Source organism: Phoca vitulina, unplaced genomic scaffold (assembly GCF_004348235.1).
Source record: "Phoca vitulina isolate PV1807 unplaced genomic scaffold, GSC_HSeal_1.0 scaffold32, whole genome shotgun sequence".
NCBI lineage: Eukaryota > Metazoa > Chordata > Mammalia > Carnivora > Phocidae > Phoca > Phoca vitulina.
In genome coordinates this window covers 2,834,974-2,856,530 of record NW_022589735.1, presented here as the reverse complement: position 1 = coordinate 2,856,530, position 21,557 = coordinate 2,834,974, and the positions used below count along the sequence as shown (strand labels likewise).

At 45.5% G+C, this 21,557-nt stretch overlaps 1 protein-coding gene across 15 annotated transcripts in view; it reads right to left on the bottom strand.

The window, feature by feature from the left end:
* KLHL3 (kelch like family member 3) overlaps positions 1 to 21,557 on the bottom strand; it is a 279,580-nt gene that overhangs the window by 63,016 nt on the left and 195,007 nt on the right. For all 15 annotated transcript variants that reach the window (XM_032425120.1, XM_032425122.1, XM_032425123.1 and 12 more), the window contains 2 exons: positions 13,494 to 13,615; positions 4,479 to 4,641 (listed from right to left, as the gene is read on the bottom strand). In XM_032425120.1, coding sequence (XP_032281011.1) covers positions 4,479 to 4,641; positions 13,494 to 13,615 — 285 coding nt within the window. The remainder of the gene's footprint in view (positions 1 to 4,478; positions 4,642 to 13,493; positions 13,616 to 21,557) is intronic.

Here is a 21,557-nt window from a genome sequence, read left to right as displayed (position 1 = left end):
CCCTGTCCTCCCATCCCCCAAGCCGTCCTGGAAACACAGCATGATGGATGTACTACCCCCATCACAGAGAGGAAGCTGTGCTCCAAGTGTTGGCTGGTCTGATCCCTAGTTCTGAAGTGGAAGGTCTCCTTGTAGTTTCTTGGTTTAAAACACCTCCTAATGCGAGGCATAGGGCAGGGAAGCCTGTGACCACAAGGGCTGACACTGCCTGCCCCTTGTATGTGACCCTCGTCAGTGCCCACATCCCCACACTTATAATGGGACTGAGACAAGCCATCAGCTCTGTCTCAAGAGGCAGTGATGGCAGAGAATGCCAGGTTCCATCTAAAGTCAGGAGGTACAAGACCAAAAAAAATGAAGCAGACTCACATCCGTGGGTAGGCATGAGGCATTAAGTGTGGATAATCATTTTATATATCCTTCTCTAAACACTTCACAATCTCACCTTCACCCTGCTTCTCCTAAAATCTTCCCATCCAGGTCTTACCAACCTCTGCATTACCATGACTTCTCCAATGTGCACGGCTGAGGGCTACAGAGAAAGCTACAAGCAGGAGATCGTCACGGGCTCCATAGAGGGCCTACACCAAAGGGAGGAGACTCCCAATCTGAAGTCACGCTAGCCATGCCAGGGACAGTAGGAGGACTCGCATGTGCCATGAGAGGGCAGCCTGCCAACGGGGAGCAGAAGACATCTACATCTCACCTCCCCACCCAAAGATGACTAAACCCCCCAAGTCTAGCAGAGAAGCTGGTCATCTGTCTACATGGTCTGGCTGCTGGGATTTGGTGACTACATGTTATGGTCCTCCAGGCTCACACTTCCAATGAAAAATGTCAACTCTAGTCACCAACACTCACTGGTTACCAATCCACAGGGCTGCCTTGTGTCCAAATGGAGCCTGGAAGCCAAAGAATGTAGTAGTTATAAACACTGGCTCAGGAGTCAATGCTATCTGGGTTTGAACCCTGCCTCTGTCTCAACCGGCTGTGTGACCCCAACCAATTACTACACTTCTCTGTGCCTTAGTTTCCTTAGCTGCTGCATGCATTAAATGAGATAATGTGTCTAAAATACTTAGCAGGGGGTGACCCATAGTGACAGCCCAGTAAATGCCAACTAAAAATAATTTATCAGGGTATCTGCATACGCATCTGTGTGCACACACACCCACAATGCTGACAGCACCCAATCCCCGTGACAGCATCAGGACCAGGGAGTACCAAACCCACAATGTGTTCTAACTGCATACTCCCCATTCTCCCACTGGTGTCTGTCACCATTAGACAGTGAAAGGGCCAAAGGAAGAAAACACAGATTGTGGAAAGTATGGGAAAGCCAGGCTAGAAGAAGCAGGGAGCCTTGTCAAAGCTGGGGTTTCAGGACAGAGCCCAAACCTCAGAAAATTGCATCAGCCAACTGCAAAACACAAAACCCTACGTGCATGTACACGTTATGCAGAGGAAGAAGGCTGGGGGCGGGACAGGGAAGAGAGAAAGAGAATTCCTGGCATCTAAGTACTCTCCCTTTGCCCCCGCACCAGCAGATGCTCACAAGCTGACCCGGGCCTTGGCCAAGCTCTTGGCTCCTGCTAAAGCAAAGCCTGCGCACGTCCCTCAAGAAAGTGACCTCTTCAAAGGCTGGGCCGGGGAGCCCTGTCCAGGGAGAGAAAGGGCTCCTTGAGAAAAAAGTAGAAAGAAAATGAGGGAGAGGAATGAAAAAGAAGGCAGGGAAGGGACAGCAGAGAAACAAGAGAGTCAAGGGTCAGAGTCAGGAAGAGTCATCAGAATTCAGAATTGGGCCAACTGGGGAACGTCCTTCACAAAAATCATCATCTTCACAACTAGCCCCATTTGGGTCCGAAAGAGACGTCAGGGAGAAATGAGAATCTATGCAGGCTCCTGGGGTCTGGGGGTTGATAAAGGAATACAAGGATTCTAAGAAACAGAGCACATGCTCAGTGTCTTGTAGACTAAGGGGCTAACACAGCACAGGAAGCTGGCAGGTGGACAGCCAGCAGGTCCTCAGCTCATTTCCAGTCATGGGCTGGACAGGAGACACAGAACAGAAGATCGACAGTATTTGTTTGGGCAGGGGGAAGAATGAGATGCCTTACTGCAAGGGAAGGAGGGGGCCTTGCCTGAATCTATTGTTTAAAAGAACTAGACCCATTACCTGGGCCACTCATGATCTTTCTTTGTCATCAAGTTGAAATAAGTATCAATGAAGATTTCTGGGGGGCCTGGGTGGCTCAGTTGGTTAAGCATCAGACTCTTGGTTTCGGCTCAGGTCCACTCTCAGGGTTGTGGGATCAAGACCTGCATCGGGCTCTGCACTCTGTGTGGAGTCTGCTGGAGATTCTCTCCCTCCCCCTCTCCCTCTGCTCCTCCCCCCGTTTGTGCTCTCTTTCTCTAAAATAAATAAATAAAGTCTTTAAAAAAAATGAAGATTTCTTTCCAGCTAAACATGGTGGACCGAACATTCATGTCCATCTCTATACTCCCTCCCAAAACCCCATTAAAAACAAGAGGATGACATCAGGGAAATATAAATCAAAACCACAATGAGATACCACCTTACACCAGTTAGAATGGCTAAAATTAACAAGACAGGGAACAACAAATGTTGGTGAGGATGTGGAGAAAAGGGAACCATCTGACACTGTTGACACTGCAAGCTGGTGCAGCCACTCTGGAAAACAGTATGGAGGTTCCTCAGGAAGTTAAAAATACAACTACCCTACAACCCAGCAATTGCACTACTGGGTACTTACCCCAAAGATACAGATGTAGTGAAAAGAAGGGGCACATGCACCCCAATGTTCATAGCAGCAATGTCCACAACAGCCAAACTGTGGAAGGAGCCGAGATGTCCTTTAACAGGTGAATGGATAGAGAAGATGTGGTTCATATATACAATGGAATATTACTCAGCCATCAGAAAGGATGAATACCTACCATTTACATCGACATGGAAGGAACTGGAGGGTATTATGCTAAGTGAAATAAGTCAGAGAAAGACAATTATCAGATGTTTTCACTCATATGTGGAACATAAGGAATAGTGCAGAGGACCATAGGGGAAGGGAGAGAAAACTGAATGGGAAAAAATCAGAGAGGGAGCCAAACCATGAGAGACTTTGGACTCTGAGAAACAAACTGAGGGTTGTGGAAAGGGAGGTGGGGGGGAGGATGGGGGCAACTGGGTGATGGGCACTAAGGAGGGCATGAGATGTGATGAGCACTGGGTGTTATATACAACTAATGAATCACTGACCACTACACCAAAAACTAATGATGTACTGTATGTTGGTTAATTGAATTTAAATTTAAAAAAATAAGAGGATGACAAGCTTTAGCAGAGAAACAAACTGGAATCAGCACATTATCTGATGAACAGTTACTGTTCAATTCTTACAAAAATCTGCTTTATAAGAATTAGTGGTAGGAACGCTCACTATAAAAAAGAAAAGGGCAATTTCTTTTTCATGAGAGCAGAGACTTCAATTGTTTAGTTTTTCATGATTTCTCCAGCACCTAAAAAGTGTCTAGCAGCAGGCATTCAAGCCACTGTTGAATAAACGCACTCCCCAACAAAGGAGCACAATGTGATCCAATAGTCTATGCCTAGTACCGACTCTGCTACCCTTCATTCCCTATTAACCAGCACTCTTTAGATGTTTTCTAATGTCTGCGAGATTATAAGTTGAATAAAATTGCGGCCTGAAAAAGACAATTATTAACTGCCTTTCTGATTAAAAAAAAAATTCTGATTTAAAAAAAAACTAATTATAATCTATTACTCAGCTCAGTTGTAGAAATGGTATTAGGAGAATACAATGGGGAAGAGCGTAGAGCGTGTATCCATGAGGGAAAGTCCGTGAAAGCTCAATCTTGTACTTCTGTGAAAAGTCAACAGCTCTGTCTCAAACTAGTAAGTCCGAAATAGTGATACAAACATTTTATTTAGATAAATGGAGGTAAAAAGTAGATGAAGCAGCTTTCCGTGGAGTCAGAACCCGCACTTTAATTCTCTCAGAACTGGAGATGAGTTAGTGGCCCTACAGAAGAAGACCTGCTGGGGAAAGGCAGAACAGGGCCTCTGGCTTACCTTTAGAAGACATGCAGTAGTATTTGACTTCTAAAATCATACCCATAGAACACTTCGATCAAGAACGAAATTTTCTTAAACAACAACAAAGATTATTTCAAGACCTCGCTCAAATGACTCCTCCCTCCACAAAGTCTTCTCAGATCTCCTGTGAAAACGACTGTCGGTACCAAACGTCTGGCAATTAATCCTATTCCACTTGGTGATGAGCGCAACTCTTCTATCTTCTATCTTTCCACATGTCTTGAGTCCCTAAGTTACAATTGCTTCATGGGAAAGTGCGCTTCTCACAACTGAGGAGTCCACCGCAGACCAGGTGATTAAATCCACAAGCTCGGGAGAGGGGCGGCACCCGGCTCCCCGTTACCTGCATAAGCGTTGGCCTGCTGCAGGAGGTCGGTGCAGGTGTGCACGTCTGCAAACGCTCGGATGCCCAAGCAGTTGGTGGGATGCAACTGAGATTGCAGGAAGTCACAGCAGTTCTGCCGAACGTCCATGAGCTGCAGCAAGCTGGCCGCTGGGAGCAGCACCTGCAGGAGAAGGTGACATGCTGAGACACCAGATCCCCTCCAGCAGGCCCTCATCGTCCTAAAGCACTGTTCCAATCAGAGCACTTCCTCCCTCAAGGTCCTTGCGTGGCCCTCCCCTGCCTGTCCAACTAAGTCCAAACTTCCTTCAGGGCAGCCGAGCCTTATTTCCCACGACTCTCCACTTCGCAGCCCTAAGCACCAGCAGAGTCTCTGTATCCCTACATTCCATAGCAGTGCCTCCCAATCACTCACGTATATATGAAATCTCTGGGCATCTTATTAAAATTCTGATTCAAGAGGTCTGGAGTAGGGCCTGGGGGCCTGCATTTCTAACAAAAAGCCAGGTGATGCTTGCGGCTACTGGCCCAAGAACCAAACTTTGAGTAACAAGCCCCTTATGGACTGAATGTTTGTGCCCTCCTACCCTAAATGTGTATGTTGAAACCCTAACCCCAACATGACTGTATCTGGAGACAGGACCTATGAAGAGGTGATAAAGTTTAAATGAGATCATAAAGATGGGGCCCTTACAAAAAGACAAAGAGACACCAGCGCTCTTGCTCCCTCTACAATGTAAGGACACAGGGAGACAGCAACCTTCTGAAAGCCAGGAAGAGTCTCACCAGCAACTGAACCAACTAGAACTTGGACATCAAATTTTCAAAACCAGGAGAAAAATAAATTTCTGTTGTTAATCCACCCATTCTATAGTCTTCTGTTATGGCAGCCCAAGCTGACCAAGACAGATTGGTTCTCCTACTTGGCTACACATTGAATCACCTGGAGAATTTTTAAAATACTGATGCCTGGGTCTCAGCCCCAAAGATTTTAACTTCAGAAGTATGAGGTGTGGCCTGGACAGTGAGACATTGCCAAAGCTCCCCAGGTGTTTTTAATGTACAGCCAAGTTTGAGAAAGCACTTCCCTACAGCCTTTAGCGTACCATTTTCACTCAGGTGCTTACTAAATTGTTCTCTACTGCCTTCACCACTTAATTACTAAGCATCTGTATATGCCAGGTACTGGTCTAGGCTCTGGGGTTTAGTGGTAAGCACAGTAAGCCAGACCCCGGCTCTTATGGAGCTTGCAATCTACTGGAACAAAAAAGTGACCCTCAAATCCCTCGAGACTCAGACAGTCACACTGTATTCTCCCATCCAACAGATAAATGGTAAAGAACATCCCTGGGTACATCCTCAGAGAAAGACAAAGGAGAGAATAGTTTCCTTTTAAAAGGTCATAGAACACATGGATGTTTACACTGTATCTTGGAAAACAGAAATAGTTCCTGCTTAGGTGTTTTTCCTAAAAGCCGGGAAGACTGGCTTGAGCAGGCCAGAGGGGTGCTCAGACCGCCAACCCCACTCTAGTTTCCCAAGGACTTTCCCACAGCTGCCAAAGCCTGCCCCCTGGATCAAAAATCCAGAAGAAATGGCACAGTCCTACTAGACCCCAGCTCTGCTCCCTACCACCCCCGCCCTAGGGAAGGGGTAGACAGTCTGAGAGTGACTTTCCAAAAAGAAATTAAAAAAAAAAAATCACAGAGCATTATATTTTCTTTGAGGCTGCTAAGCTCAGGGCTCCCAGCATCCATTTCACCCCAAAACAACCCCCACATCCCAGGCCTTTGCTCTCAGCTGCTCCCCTGGCTTTCAGAGAGAGCATCTGGACCAGCTAGACTCCTGCTGTTCTCATCCACAAGGGCTTGCCCAGGAAGACATGGGCTACAGATGCATTTGTTTTCTTGATTCAGGGCACTACAAAAGTCTTTTTTTTTTTTTTAAGCAATTTAAATTTTAGACCCTGACTTTCTCCCAAAACATATCTGAATGCCTCCATGCAATAAGGCCAAAAACCCTGCTCCACTGTCCATTCTTGGGCCTTGTCCCTCCACTACGGTAAGCAGCTAAGTTTTCTTAGGACCGAGGACACAGGACTTTCAGTGCTAAAACCTGGGCAGCTGGTCACCCTTCCTCATCCCTGCCCACCTGCAGAAACCACCAAGAGCCTCCACCACCCGTGGTCGTACTCCCGAACTAAGCACCTACTCTCCACAAGGCAAGTTTTTCCTTCCTATGCGCTTAACTTCCTCCCTCACGCAGCTGAGTTCCAGGAAGTTAAAGAATGTATGCTCCTCTCCTTTCTCTCTTCCACTCTCCTATGTCCCCAACAGTAAATTAACATCATGTCCTTAGTATTTTTTGAGCCACTGGTTCATTCCAGAAACGGAGAAAGATAAAAGCACGCACTCTTGGGAGTTTTAGACCATAAGGTAGCTCCAAATCTGACCACCTGAGCTCCATCGCCACCAAGCAGCTATAAACTGGGAACCTCAATTAACCTGTGAGCTTGCTCACCCTAGCCAAACAGATTCTAGGACCAGATTAGTCTCGGCCTGCTAGTTAAGTAGACAACCATTAACCATTCTTGCTGAATACATAGCAGGAATGGAAAGCTGTGTTTCAAATCCCCAAATGACCTCTATGATAGCCCTTGGACCAGCACTAGCTACAAATTCTACAGTTGGGGCCACCAGTTGACCAATCATCCCGGTCTGCTGAAACTTTGCCAGTTTCAGCACTGAAAGTCCTCTGTCCCAGGAGACCCCTCAGTCCTTGGCAAACTGGGGCGGTTGTTCACACTCGGGGCCAGGAACGTCTAACCAGTTACCCTAAGAACCCCTGGTGGAGAGGAATAATCAAATGTTGTCCAGCACACACTCTACTCAGCGGTGGGGCAAGCCCCAAAAGGGTCAGGCTGGCAGCCCTTTGAGCCCCACAGAGGAGGATTTCTGAGAGTCCAGTCCGCCCCCAGATTGCATTCCCAGCCAAGCCAAGATGACAGCATGCCAGGGACACAAGGCCCCTTCCCCCTTGCCTTCTTTTTCCCCACAAAGACAGCGGCATGGGTCAGTGCTTAAATTCTCAAGCTCATGACAATCAGCCAAAGAAATTAAATAATAAATACTTCCTGAACATATTCCTCAGGTTATACTTTCAGTTTTTAAAACCTCCCTGGATAGAGCTACCCACATAGCTTTTCCCTACTGTTCACAAAACACACTTAGCAGGCAAAAATTATAAAAGTTTACCACCTTTCCACACCCCCCCAATCCTGTTTAGGTCCACTCCTGCCCAAAAGCATTCCCAAGATGACTTCCTCAAGTGAACGGGGGCTTGTGGTTTCTCTAATTGCTCCTTCCCTCTCTTTGATCTTACACTGTGATTAGCTATGACTCAAAGGGCCTTTTCTTCCCACTACTTGCTTCATACAGGAAGGCGTGAAGAAAAGTAAAGTCAGAAAGCTGAGGGCAAGGTTTGGAGGCTGGGAGATTTATCACTGCTCCCACTCTGTGTCTCAGGGATAAATGGGGGCCCCATCCGCTGGGGTTCTGGGGGCTGCACACCATGCGAACAGACACAAATCCCCAGAGGCTGTGAAAGAAAAGAGAGCAAAACATCCATAAGGTGGCTGTCCTCGCTTCCCTCTCCCACATCAACAAGGGCTTTCGGAGGATTTCCTCTTCTCTTATCTCACGTGCAACTCGACTCCCTTGAGGGGCAGCAGTAACAGGCTGTGAGCAAGAGGCCAAGCTCAGGTCCTCAGCTTGGTGGAATCACTGGGGCAGTCCCGCTTGGCGCCTGGAAGGAGGGGGCCAACACTGGAGGAGCTGCTGGTTGGAACCACCATGGGGATGCAAGAAGACTCGAGGTCAAAAAGCTTTCAGCTTGCCTCTTGCCACCCCAGCATTTCAGTTCTGGGAAGACAGACTCTAGAATGACCCTCAGCAGAGAGTTTACAGGTTTCCCTCCAGCTTGCAAATGGCCTCCCCTCCATTTTCCACGAGCAGGCCCCGTTTTGTTTTTTTTCTCTCCCTCGGATAACATGAAAACACAGCAGAGGATATCCCGTCACTGAGTTTGTTTCCTCTAACAAAAACAAAAGGAAATGCCCTGCCTCAGAAAGCACCGACTCCTGGAATTTCAGGGAGGCAGGGCCATGCCTAGAGGGAGGGAGACCACCAACCATGGGGCCAGGTGACAGGCCTAAGGCCCCAGCCACACAGTGGGTCTGTCTCTGCCAACACCAGGCATGAGGCCTGGCACAGAAACATTGTTAAATAAAAATATGTGGAAAAAAAAAAGAAAAAGAAAGAAAGTGGGGGAGGGAAGAGAGAGAGAGAGAAGGAGGGAGGGAAGAAAGGAGGGAGAGGGAAAGCGGTCGGAGATGAGCAGGAGAGCTAACAAACTAGCACTGCTGTGATTAAAAGTGTCCCTTAGAATCTAACTTCTCCACTTACGGGCCATGTGACTAAAGGCAAATTACTTAACCTCTCTGTGCTCTGCCACCTGGACAATAAAATAAAGACCATAATGGTACTGCCTTCAAGGCCTGTTGCAAGAATCAAATGAGATAATACATTTAAAGCAGGCAACAAAGCACCTGGTGCACAGGGAGGGCTCAGTTAAATTAGGTTTTATTATTATTGATTATCATGAGCTGGAGTCAAGATTCTGATCCTTGATTTAACAAGAAACTCAAGTTCACCACGTCAACAGAGCACAGTAAGGTGGAGAGAGCAGGATTCAAACCCCAAAGCTACTACCCATTTAACCACTGGGGAGCATTAGCTTCTTCAACTGTAAAAGAAGGACCATATTAGAATACTCATTTGGTAGTGATGAAATTAAGTGAAATAATGCACATGAAGTGACCAACACATGCTTGGCTTACAACCAGTAATACTAAGTGTCAGCTCTGATGGCAGTTACCTCCACCATGGAAGGGCAATGCCGTCTCTCCAGGGTAAGGGTGGCTGGGAAGGAATTAAGGGTGGAGCTCTGCAAGCCATTTAAGCAAGCCCCAAATCTCTGACCATTGTTTCTCAGGCTTTCAGGGGAGCCCCGGTGCCTCCACGCTCTCCTCCATGGTGCACCAAATCCTCGACAAAGGGTGTCTTCCTAGCTTGTGAGCAACTGCCTCAGCAGATACATCACAGCATGAAGAAGCAGCCACAATCTGATCCCAACTTTCTCTTCTCAACCTTTTAAGTTTTGTTTTCCCCCAGGTCAGCCCAACCAAACCACATTTTAAAGTGCGGAGGAACAAGGTAAACGAATAGTTAGTATATCTCACTGATGCCGAGTAATGCACAGTTCCCTGAGTTCTGCCTTGTGCCCCACAGTGGAGCCCCTGCAACATGCCCCCCACCCCCCCACACACACACATGAACACAGCTGGCCCCTCAAGGGGCCCATACACCAGTGGGCACACAGACATGCAGGCAGAGGAGGAAAGCCTGACCTCACAGTCTTCTTCAAGATGGGGCCCACACAACACCTCCTCAGTGAGGCTGCCCCCCCGACGATCCTCACCAAGGCAGCAATGGCCATTCCCTGCGTCCTGGGTACCTCCACCCTGGCCCTACCAAAGCAGAGAGGACCCAGGTGCTTAGCCATCTGTCTCCAGCCTCAGACCATGTGCTCCTTAGTGACAGGGTCTCTGTGCTCAGAGTGCCCCTACCTCTGCCAGCACAGGGGAGCAATGTTCTAAGGCTTTTACCTGTATTAATTCATTTAATCCTCACACCAACCCTCTGAGATTAAGTGCTAGTATTATGCCCATATTACAGATGAAAACACTGAGGCACAGAAAGGTTAAGTAACTTGCTTAGCGTCTCGCAGCTAGAAAATGGTGGAGCCAGGATTTGAATGCAGTCTGACTCATGACCACCCAACAGAATGGGTACTATTATGAAAGCTGATCCTTGAGGCAGGCTATTGGTGGGGTATCAGAGAGGCTCCGGTAGAAGAGGGAACACAGATCAGAAGCTGACACAGTAAGTGTCTCCTCTGGCCAGAGCTCGCTGAGACCCATGCCTTCACTTTACAGCTGGGAAAACTGACACCCTGCAGGGCGACAGGGCTAGAGTAAGAGCACTCTGCCCATCAGTGGTGAGGCTAAGGCGTGGAGCCAGGCCCCATCCATACTCAACTCCTGCCCCATCACTACTTCTACTTCTCCCTCTGAACCTGCACATCTTCAGTCTGGCCCCCTGCCCTGCCCCTATACAGTAGTTTTACCAGAAGCAATGGTGAAGCCAAGTTCTACACAGTCCTCTGGTGAGTCTGTTGCTCCCGCCTTAAGAACACTGTGTTGTACACAATACCACTGGGTTAGACCAACGCGGCAAAGATCAACACCCGGCCAGGCGATAAGGATCCAGAGTGGAACATCTTCTCATTATCCAAGTTTGTAAACACTTTGTTCTTCACGTGTTCTTCACGGGGTGGGGGGAGGTACTACTCGTGATATGATAAAAAGGGAAGAAAAAGCTGGTTCCAATCATACAATCTACAACCTCACAGTGTTGTGGGTTTTTTTCTGGGGGGTGAGGGGGGTTGGTTTTGTCTTAGTGGCTTAAAACAACACAAATTCATTTTCTGACACTTCTGAAAGTCCTAAGTCCCAAATGGGTCTCCCTGGACTGAAATAAAGGTGTAAACAGGGCTGCATTCCTTCTGAAGGCTCTAAGGGAGAATGTTTCCTTGCCTTTCCTGCTTCTAGAGGCCACCCACATTCCTTGGTTCATGGCTCCCCTGTCTTCAGAGATGGAAACATCAAGTTGAGCCTCTGTCGGGTCACATCTCTCTGGTTCTCCTTATCTGCCTCCCCCTTCCACTTTAGAGAGCCGCTGTGACTACATGCGCCCCCCCCCCCGATAATCTGAGGTAATCTCCTCATTCTGCTGATCAGCAACATTAATTCCATCTGCAAGGTTAATTCCTCTTTGACAGTTAACCTAACATATTCACGGGTTCCAGAAATTAGGACATTTGTTGGGGAGGTCATTACTCTGCCTACCACACTATAGGATTAAGAGTTATTGATTAGGGGTGCCTGGGTGGTGCAGTTGGTTGAGCACCCGACTCTTGGTTTTGGCTCAGGTCGTGATCTCGGGGTCATGAGATCGAGCCCCACATCAGGCTCTGCACTCAGCACAGAGTCTGCTTGAGACTCTCTCTCCCTCTGTCCTTCTCCCCCTCTTCTCTCTAAAATAAATAAATCTTTTCTTAAAGTTATTGATTAGACCCTAATGCAAGATTTTTAAAAATTATTTACCCCTGCACATTTTTAGGTTGACATCTAGCATTTTTCATAGTTGCAAAAGATGTAATTTTTTGCATCTTGTAAATCTCATTATTTACATCACTTTTTAAAATATCCAAGTGAACATTAATGTGACGATGATATAACCATCATCCATTTAACATGTTTTTTCAACACATGCACTATACTCATTTTATAGCAAATTACTCTGCACTCACTGTTACTGCCCAAAAGTTATTCTGCTGTTTCAATTCTGCTCCTAGACCTAAGATGTGAACACTCCGCTGCCCACTCCATTCTGGATGAAAAAGACCAGAAACAAAAGGGGACGGCTATGTGTTTTATTGTGTATAAAATATACCTCAATTTTTAAAAGGGCAGGGGATTATTAGATTAGATCACTGAACAATCCAAGAGTCTGTCCAGAGGCAGAGACAAAGGCAGGCTCTATTGAGAGGCAGGCTCCGCAGGACCAAAGGCAGGGCGCCTCACACCCCCAACCTGCCTATACCATGTCCCCTTCACCCTCACCAGCACCCTGCACCACACTGTTACCAGAAGCAACTCCCACTCATGTGCTGGCCACAGCTTAAATCCAATCTCCCAAAAGCGCCCTTTCCAGATCGCCTCATCCATCCAGACTGAGTCCCCCTGATAGTGTTTATCATGTTCCCTTCCTTCAAAGGACTTACCACAATTTGTGCACAGACATTACTGTGTGCTTATTTGACGAGCATCTGTCTTCACCCCTAGACCACAAACTGCATGACAGCAGGCAATGGAGCAGCCACTGCTCCTGTCACAATCACTGTGCCCAACAAAATGCCGGGCACATAACAGGACTCAGACATTCGGGTTGAATTGAATGAATAAATGATGACCAACTTAGCCGCCTTTACCTCCTGGTAAAGGAGGTGGTCGTTCTGGATAAGGGGAATAGGTAGAACTGTGCTTTTAAAAGAAGAAGAAAAGAAAAATCCTTCGTATCACCTGCAATTTCCAGCACTTTACTGAAATAGTAAGGCCCTTAATGACAAGAAATAGTCTGTCCTGTGTCTGGGTTTAACCCAGGGCTTTGGAGGCCTCCAGAGTGGGCCACACCCTCAACCATCTCCCCTACTGAAGCATGTCGATGCTGCATCGTGTCCCCACAGTAAAGACACACATCTTTGGGTGAAGCAGTGTCTTTGGCTCCTCTTTTCAAGGCTCCAGATTGCCGAGGATGAAGGCAGGGCAGCAAAAGGAGGAAAAGGCAGCCGCACACCCCTGCTGAGGCTCAGACCTGGTGCTTGGCACCTCCATCTCTGAGCATGAGCGCTCAGAGAAACTCGGCTGACTAATGTTGAAACAGGAAAAAATTTTAACAGCTTCACAATCCACACTGAGAATCCCTGAGATGAGATGATGACTGGGGATAAGTGGGGTCAACCAGGCTTTTAGTTCTTCCTTCACCCAGAGTTTGAACCAACATGAGATAAAGACTTTGTGCTCGGGGCCCAAGCTCATTCAGAGGTATCATGGCTTCGCGGTTAAGGGCATGGGTGCCACAGTCAGGCAGGCATGAGTTTGAGGGTCGTTCACCCACCAACATGCCATGTGATGCAAGGCAAGTCACCTAACCTCTTTGGAGCTTTAGTTTCCTCTCCAGGTACCAAATGAGTTGTTGCAAGGGTTCAGTGAAATGAGGCTGTAGAACAATGTCCCTGAGTGTGGGATGAGATGTGAGCTGGGGCTGAGTTTACCTGGACATTCTCTTCGGTCACCTCAATTTCTGCCGTATAGATGTAGTCAATTAGCTTATTCAGCGTCCTCCCATCCACGTCCTTGATTTCTATCTTCTTGGCTTTACTCTCAGACATGTCACCTACAGTCCAAAACAAAACCAAAATGGACACAAACTTGGTGCTTAACTTTCACAGAGAAAGTTGCCCTGTCTTAGCAACATAAAAGCACCAGCAGGCAGCAGAAAGGATTCGGGCACAGAGGAGTATAAAACAGCCGACATCTGGGTCACACCAACTTTGGATCTGTGATCATCCAGAAACCAGTTTGAAACATTCCCCACTCTGTCACCCATTTCCATTTTGAAGCACATCTGTGTGCAGTAACTCATTCAACTAACATTTCCTGTAAGCTTATATACACAGGGCCAGGAAAAGTAAACAAGAGATGCACCTGTCCTCAAGGAGAACATGGTCTAGCACAGCAGATATATAAAAATATATGAGATGATCTGAGCTTAATAGAGATATATACAAAGTACCAGTATAACAACAACAATACAAAGTAACATTTACTGAGTGCTAACTGTGACTAAGCACTATGCAAAGCACTTGAAAGTGGTGCCTCCAAAAACAGACACATAGATCAATGGAACAGAATAGAGAGCCCAGAAATGGACCCTCAACTCTGTGGTCAACTAATCTTCGACAAAGCAGGAAAGAATGTCCAATGGAAAAAAGATAGTCTCTTCAACAAATGGTGTTGGGAAAATTGGACAGCCACATGCAGAAAAATGAAACTGGACCATTTTCTTACACCACACACAAAAATGGACTCAAAATGGATGAAAGACCTAAATGTGAGACAGGAATCCATCAAAATCCTAAAGGAGAACATAGGCAGCAACCTCTTCAACCTCAGCCGCAGCAACTTCTTCCTAGACACATCACCAAAGGCAAGGAAAGCAAGGGCAAAAATGAACTATTAGGACTTCATCAAGATAGGGGGCATCTGGGTGGCTCAGTCGTTAAACGTCTGCCTTCGGCTCAGGTCATGATCCCAGGGTCCTGGGATCGAGCCCCGCATCGGGCTCCCTGCTCAGCGGGGAGCCTGCTTCTCCTTCTCCTGCTCCCCCTGCTTGTGTTCCCTCTCTGGCTGTGTCTCTCTCTCTGTCAAATAGATAAATAAATCTTAAAAAAAAAAAAAAAAAAAAAAAGAGGACTTCATCAAGATAAAAAGCTTTTGCACAGCAAAGGAAACAGTCAACAAAACCAAAAGACAACTGACATAATGGGAGAAGATATTTGCAAATGACATATCAGATAAATGGCTAGTATCCAAAATCTATAAAGAACTTATCAAACTCAACACCCAAAGAACAAATAATCCAATGAAGAAATGGGCAGAAGACAGGAACAGACATTTCTGCAAAGAAGACATCCTAATGGCCAACAGACACATGAAAAATTGCTCAACATCACTCGGCATCAGGGAAATCCAAATCCAAATCCAAATCAAAACCTCAATGAGATACCACCTCACACCAGTCAGAATGGCTGAAATTAACAAGTCAGGAAACGACAGATGTTGGCGAGGATGCAGAGAAAGGGGAACCCTCCTACACTGTTGGTGGGAATGCAAGCTGGTGCAGCCACTCTGGAAAACAGTATAGAGGTTCCTCAAAAAGTTGGAAAATAGAGCTACCCACGACCCAGCAATTGCACTACTGGGTATTTAGTCCAAAGATACAAATGTAGTGATCCAAAGGGGTACGTGCACCCCAATGTTTATAGCAGCAATGTCCACAATAGCCAAACTATGGAAAGAGCCAAGATGTCCATCAACAGATGAATGGATAAAGAAGATGTGGTATATATATATACAATGGAATATTACTCAGCCATCAAAAAACCCGAAATCTAGCCATTTGCAATGATGTGGATGGAACTAGAGAGTATTATGCTAAGCGAAATAAGTCAATCAGAGAAAGACAAGTGTCATATGATCTCATGATATGAGGAATTTGAGAAACAAGACAGAGGATCATAGGGGAAGGGAGGATAAAAATGAAACAAGATGAAACCAGAGAGGGAGACAAACCATAAGAGACTTTTAATCTCAGGAAATAAACTGAGGGTTGCTGGAGTGGTGGGGGGTGGGAGGGATGGGGTCGCTGGGTGATAGACACTGGGGAGGGTATGTGCTATGGTGAGTGCTGTGAATTGTGTAAGACTGATGAATCACAGACCTGTACCTCTGAAACAAATAATACATTATATGTTAAAAAAAAAAAAAAAGAAGAAGATAGTAGGAAGAGAAAAATGAAGGAGGGAAATTGGAGGGGGAGACAACCATGAGAGACTATGGACTCTGAGAAACAAGCTGAGGGTTTTGGGGGGGGTGGGGGATGGGTTAGCCCAGTGATGGGTATTAAGGAGGGCACGTATTGCATGGAGCACTGGGTATTATACACAAACAATGAATCATGGAACACTACATCAAAAACTAATGAGGTACTGTATGGTGACTAACGTAACATAATAAAATTAAATTAAAAAAAAAAGAAAGTGGTGCCTCTTTCAATCTTCACAACCACTCATGAGTTTCATTAATATTATCCCCCATTTTACAGATGAAGAAACTGAGGCACAGGAGGGTGGGTATTCATTTTGTCCACAGTCACACATCTAGGAAGGGGCCAGGCTGGGACTGAAACCGGGGAGTAGAACCCTAGAGCCCACACTCATACTCACTGCTCTATACTAAATCCCAAGAATGCAGAAGATGGAGCAGCCAACCCTGGGAAGTCATCCTAGTAGGAGGTCACATTGAAGCTGGGTATTTCCATAGGCAGCAAAGATGAGGGAGCATGAGCTGGAGGTAAGAACCTTAGGTGTAAAGGCAAGAAAATGCCAAAAGGATAAATTTGGGGAACAGTGAGAGGCTGGTCCGGGGTGACAGTGAGAGGAAGCTGGAGGGGTAGCCAGGGGCCAGGCCTTGCAGAGCCCTGTAAGCCATGCAAATGAGGTTGGACTTTCTCCTAAGTGTAGCACCACTGAAAGGTTATAAACAGGAGAATGACATCAACAGATGGGCATTTCTGAATGAAATTTTGGACACATGGTGGAAGCTGGATCAGAGGCAGGGAAAACAGTTGGGAGGCCCTGATAATAATCCAACAAAGGAAGGACAGAGCCTGTGAACTAGGGCAGCCGTGGCGCCACATCTGCAGTCCTGAGGCCCCTGAGCTCAGCCTGTGCTCTCTAGACAGCACATGGGTTTATTATAGCCAGGCTCATTCAACAAACACTGCTGATTTCAGAAGCAGGAGACAGGCTAGGCATGAGTCTTTGTAGACTGAAATAAAGGGCAACTTGACTGCAAGAAACAGGGATTCGGAAGCCCTTGTGTGAGTACGAAAACAGAGCCTGGGTAGTTGTTTTCTCTCTGTGGAATTTGTGCAATGGAGCCAAGAAAATAAAGTACAGTACAGCGTGTGGGCGGCAGACGCCCACCTCCAAGCTGCACGGGCTGCACATGATTCTTCCACCAATCCACAATTCCCATCCTGACACAGTTAGAGATTTGAATGAGTCTGGAAGAGAGAGGAAAGGGAGGAAAACCACTCCGAATCCTGCCCATTCCCTCCACTGCCAGATCAGGTAGACCAGAAACCCTCCACTGTGTTCTGTCTTCTCTCTGATTGCTGGTAGAAGCTAGTGAAAAGGCCTCAGTATAAAGGGCCCTGAGGCAGCACAAAGAGGCTAACAGGAAACAGGAAAGGACAGTGGATTTCTACTGCACCCATTAGACAGGCTCTCACAATCTCCCTCTTGAGTTTACTCCAAGACACATAAATAAAACACACACCCAAGGAAATCAGAAGTTCAACTTCTCTCTCTAAATAGCTATTAATGGGGCACCTGGGTGGCTCAGTTGGTCCTGGGATCGAGTCCCACATCTGGCTCCCTGTTCTGTGGGGAGTCTGCTTTTCCCTCTCCCTCTGCCCCTCCCCCAACTCGTGTGCTTGCTCTCTCTCTCTCAAATAAAATCTTTAAATAAATAAATAGCTATTAAGAAGTTCATCAGTAAGAGTCCAGTTGATAATTATAATGCAAAAGATAATTACAGACAGTCAATTCTTTGGTTAAGAACTTGGGCCTTAGAAAAAAGACTGAAAAAAGAAGCACCTGAACACAAGAACCAAGAGATTCAGAAGCCCTTATATGAGTGTGAAAACAGAGCCCGGCTTGATTGTTTTCTCTCTGTGGAATCTGTACTTGGGAGTCATATTAGTCAATTTTGTAACTTTGGGGTAAACAAGTGGAAACTCCTAAAATTATATGAAAATATTAGTATATATGGTCAAAAGTTTTATTTTTCTGGGGGTTGAAAGATCATTCTTATTAGTCAAATGTACAGCAAACATTAAGACACAATTTTCTAGATGGTGGAACTTTGGGAGATTTTTTTCTTGCTTCTTTAACATGACTTTGAAGTTTCTAATTATCTGTATTAAATACTTAGAACTTCAATAAACAAGGGGAAAAAAAACATGTGAAAGAAAGACCATGGCCTCAAAAACAAAACCTATGTTTTAAGAAAGTTCCCTTATAGGGCCGCCTGGGTGGCTCAGTCGGTTAAGCGTCTGCCTTCAGCTCAGGTCATGATCTCAGGGTCCTGGGATCGAGTCCTGTGTTGGGCTCCCTGCTCTGCGGAAAGCCTGTTTCTCCCTCTCCCTCTGTTGCTCCCCCTGCTCTTCTCTCTCTCTGTCTGTCAAATAAATAAATAAAATCTTTTAAAAAAAAGAAAGTTCCCTTATAGGAAATTGGAAACCTGTATAAGTCACGCAGACTTGTCAAATCCGATCTTAAGTATTTCTTACAGACCAGCAGAAATTACTGCACTAAACTAAGGCTTCAGCTTAAACAGACTCTGAAAATGGTAGCAATAATAGTTACTACTGTGTGTCAGGACCTCTGCTAAGGGTTGGCACACATTATTTCATTTGATCCTTGTAACAACTCCAGAAGGTAGATATTATTTCCACTTTACAAATTAAAGAACTGGCATTTCAAAAGGTATTTGCATATAGCTAGCGACAGACAGGGCTGGGATTTGCATCTTGGCCTAACTATAGACCGCATTTCATTTCTCATAAATCCCTGTGTAATTGAAACCTCACCCTAACTAATGACCTTGATAAAAGTATTCCCAAACAAGGCTTTGGTCCAAATTCTAAGGACAACTTAGTACATAAGACCTAGGCAAGCAAGAACCAAGAGGGATGAGATCTTGTCAAGTTTATTTGCCAAAATATCCTCGACACCAAAGCTCTTGGCGTATAACAAGCACTTAAAAAATACTTGTTGGAGCAAACAAAAAAAAAAAAAGGAAGGAAGAAAAGGGGCTTTCTCTTGATATCTCATAATTCCATGGACTCCAGCAATTCCTGAGGGGCAGAAACCAACAAAGGCTTGGTCATTCTTGCTCCTTTCCTCACTTCCACTACTCTGACAAAATATTCCTAGAAAACAAAACATGAACCCTGTAAGTCCTTCCATCTTCAAGGTCAACCCAAGAGCCCTCCTCTTCTATCTTTCCCAAGAGGCCCAGCCCAGAAAGTTCAGTTTCTGAACTTTCAGAAAATGTCTGTTAGTTGCACATATTTTTAGCCCCCTCCATGTCTGCTTGTCATCTGTACCTTGCATGTACTATTCTTCCAAAAAGAATATGATCCAAGCAAGGGCAGATATTTGTTCGTTCTTTCATTTGTTCTTTCATTCATTCATTCACCCACTCATTCATTCATTCAACAAACGTGTATCAAACAGTCCTTATGTGCCAAGCACTGTGCTAGGCCACAGGACACCATGATGTATAAGTTATGGCCCTTACCTTCATGGAGTTTAGTCCAGTGGAGAAAGAGACAAGTAAACCAACAATTACAAAGTATGTTAAATACTAGAAAAAAGGCTCAGCTTAAAAAGGGTTCTTAAGCAGGGATTCCTGCACCCTGAACTGTAATCCAAATGATCACACAAGAGCCCATAGTTGTTTTTGGGGGGCAGAGTCCATTGTTTTCATCAGATTAATTCATAATGGTTAAGAACCATTGATCTAAAATGAGATCTGAAGAAGGAGTCATAGTTATTCAGAAGAGAGGTGAGTATGAGGGAAGAATATATATTCCAGGCAAAGAGAAGTAAGAAAGAACATGACCTGTTCCAGGTCCCTAAGAAGTTGAATGTGGCAGAAGTACAGCATGCAAAGGGAGGAACGGGGAGACGAGGCTGGAGATATAAGCAGGGTCTAGACCACTGGAGGGCCTTGTGGGCCATGCCAAGGAGTTCAGACTTCATCCTGAGAGCAATGGAAAGCCCCTGACAGATTTTAAGAAGCTAAGAGATACATCAGATTGATATTTTAGATGTGATAGCTACAGTGTAGAAAATGGGCTAGGAGTAAGGGAAGAAAATAGGAGGCAGGTTGACCAGTTCAAAGGTTGCTGGAGGAAATTAGGTGAAAGATGATGTTGGCCTGGACTTAAGGACTAGGTCTTAAACTTCTTTAAATCCTCAGGCTATACCTGAGGACCTTGTACCTAGACAGCTCCAAAAACCACACAGAGCCTAGGACTTCAAGCAATCCCATACTTCTATCAGGTCAAGTGATGGTGGGGGTTCATACCCTGAGCCCACATATTCTTTAAAACTTGGTTCCTTTAGGGGCGCCTGGGTGGCTCAGTCGTTAAGCGTCTACCTTTGGCTCGGGTCATGGTTCCAGGGTCCTGGGATCGAGCCCCACATCAGGCTCTCTGCTCAGCGGGAAGCCTGCTTCTCCCTCTCCCACTCCCCCTGCTTATGTTCCCTCTCTCGCTGTGTCTCTCTCTGTCAAATAAATAAATAAAATCTTACAAAAAAAAAAGACTCTTAAATAAAATAAATAAATAAAATAAAACTTGGTTCCTTTAACACCATAAGAGAGGGCTGTTTTTAATGTACTTGGACGACATGTAGGGACCCACATGGAGTACAAATACTCTAGTAAATAGAACCCATAGTGAAGGGCATGATAACAAAGAAGACAAAAACTGACTCAGCTGTTGGGTAAAATCAGCTTCCCTGGTAATGGAGTTGCTACACAGGGAGGAAGCAGGGGAATCTAAAGTATTCCATATTCACAGGACAAAGATGGGCAAAATGCAGCATCACTGGCCTGTCCAATGTCTATGCTAAAAGAGTGCTGGACCGTTTGAGTGATGGCCCATCCCAGATCTTCTCACAAGCTGATTGCCTCTCCACACTCTCCTGTGTGCACTCAGACCTGTTTCACATTTATTCCATGTTATTCTAGGCAGGACATGGTCAAGGAACAGAGCTGATATCTGGGACACTTGGGCAATATGAACTCAGAGGACAAAAAAATAAAAACACGTTAAGCCCGAGTAAAAAGATCGTAATCACACCACTCGAGTCAGAAGAATGTCACGAGTATTTCCTTTTCATTTTGGCCTTAAATGAGAGTCAGCTGGGCCTCTTCATGACTAAATTTATGGATTTTGAAGCTGAACCTGATCATCAGAATAAAATTTTACAATGTTACTTTTTGTTTGTACCTGTTTATCAAGGTTTAAGCAAAATCAAGGGGCCTTGAAAAATACACAAATCTCATATATTGCTGATGGAAGTATAAGCTGGTACAACTGTTCCAAGAACTGTGGACTTCTGGCATGTGTCTCACAAGTCTTCAAAATGTGTACACCCTTATTCTAGGGATCTATGCTAAGGAAATATTCAGAAGGTAAATAAGATTAAGAGGCAAAGCTACCCATTCTAGTATCACTTATAGTAGCAAAATATTAGAAAGAATTGTATTTTCTAACCAAAGAGGAAATGGATTTTCAATTAGGATATATATGATGGAATCTTATGAAGCCATTAAAATGATGATGTAGATGTGATTTCACTGACATGAAAATATATTGACCATATACTGCTGGTTCAATTAAGCAAATTTTCATTGAGCACCTACTCCATGGAAGATCATGTCAGGCAGTGGGACACAGCAGTGAATTCAGGTAC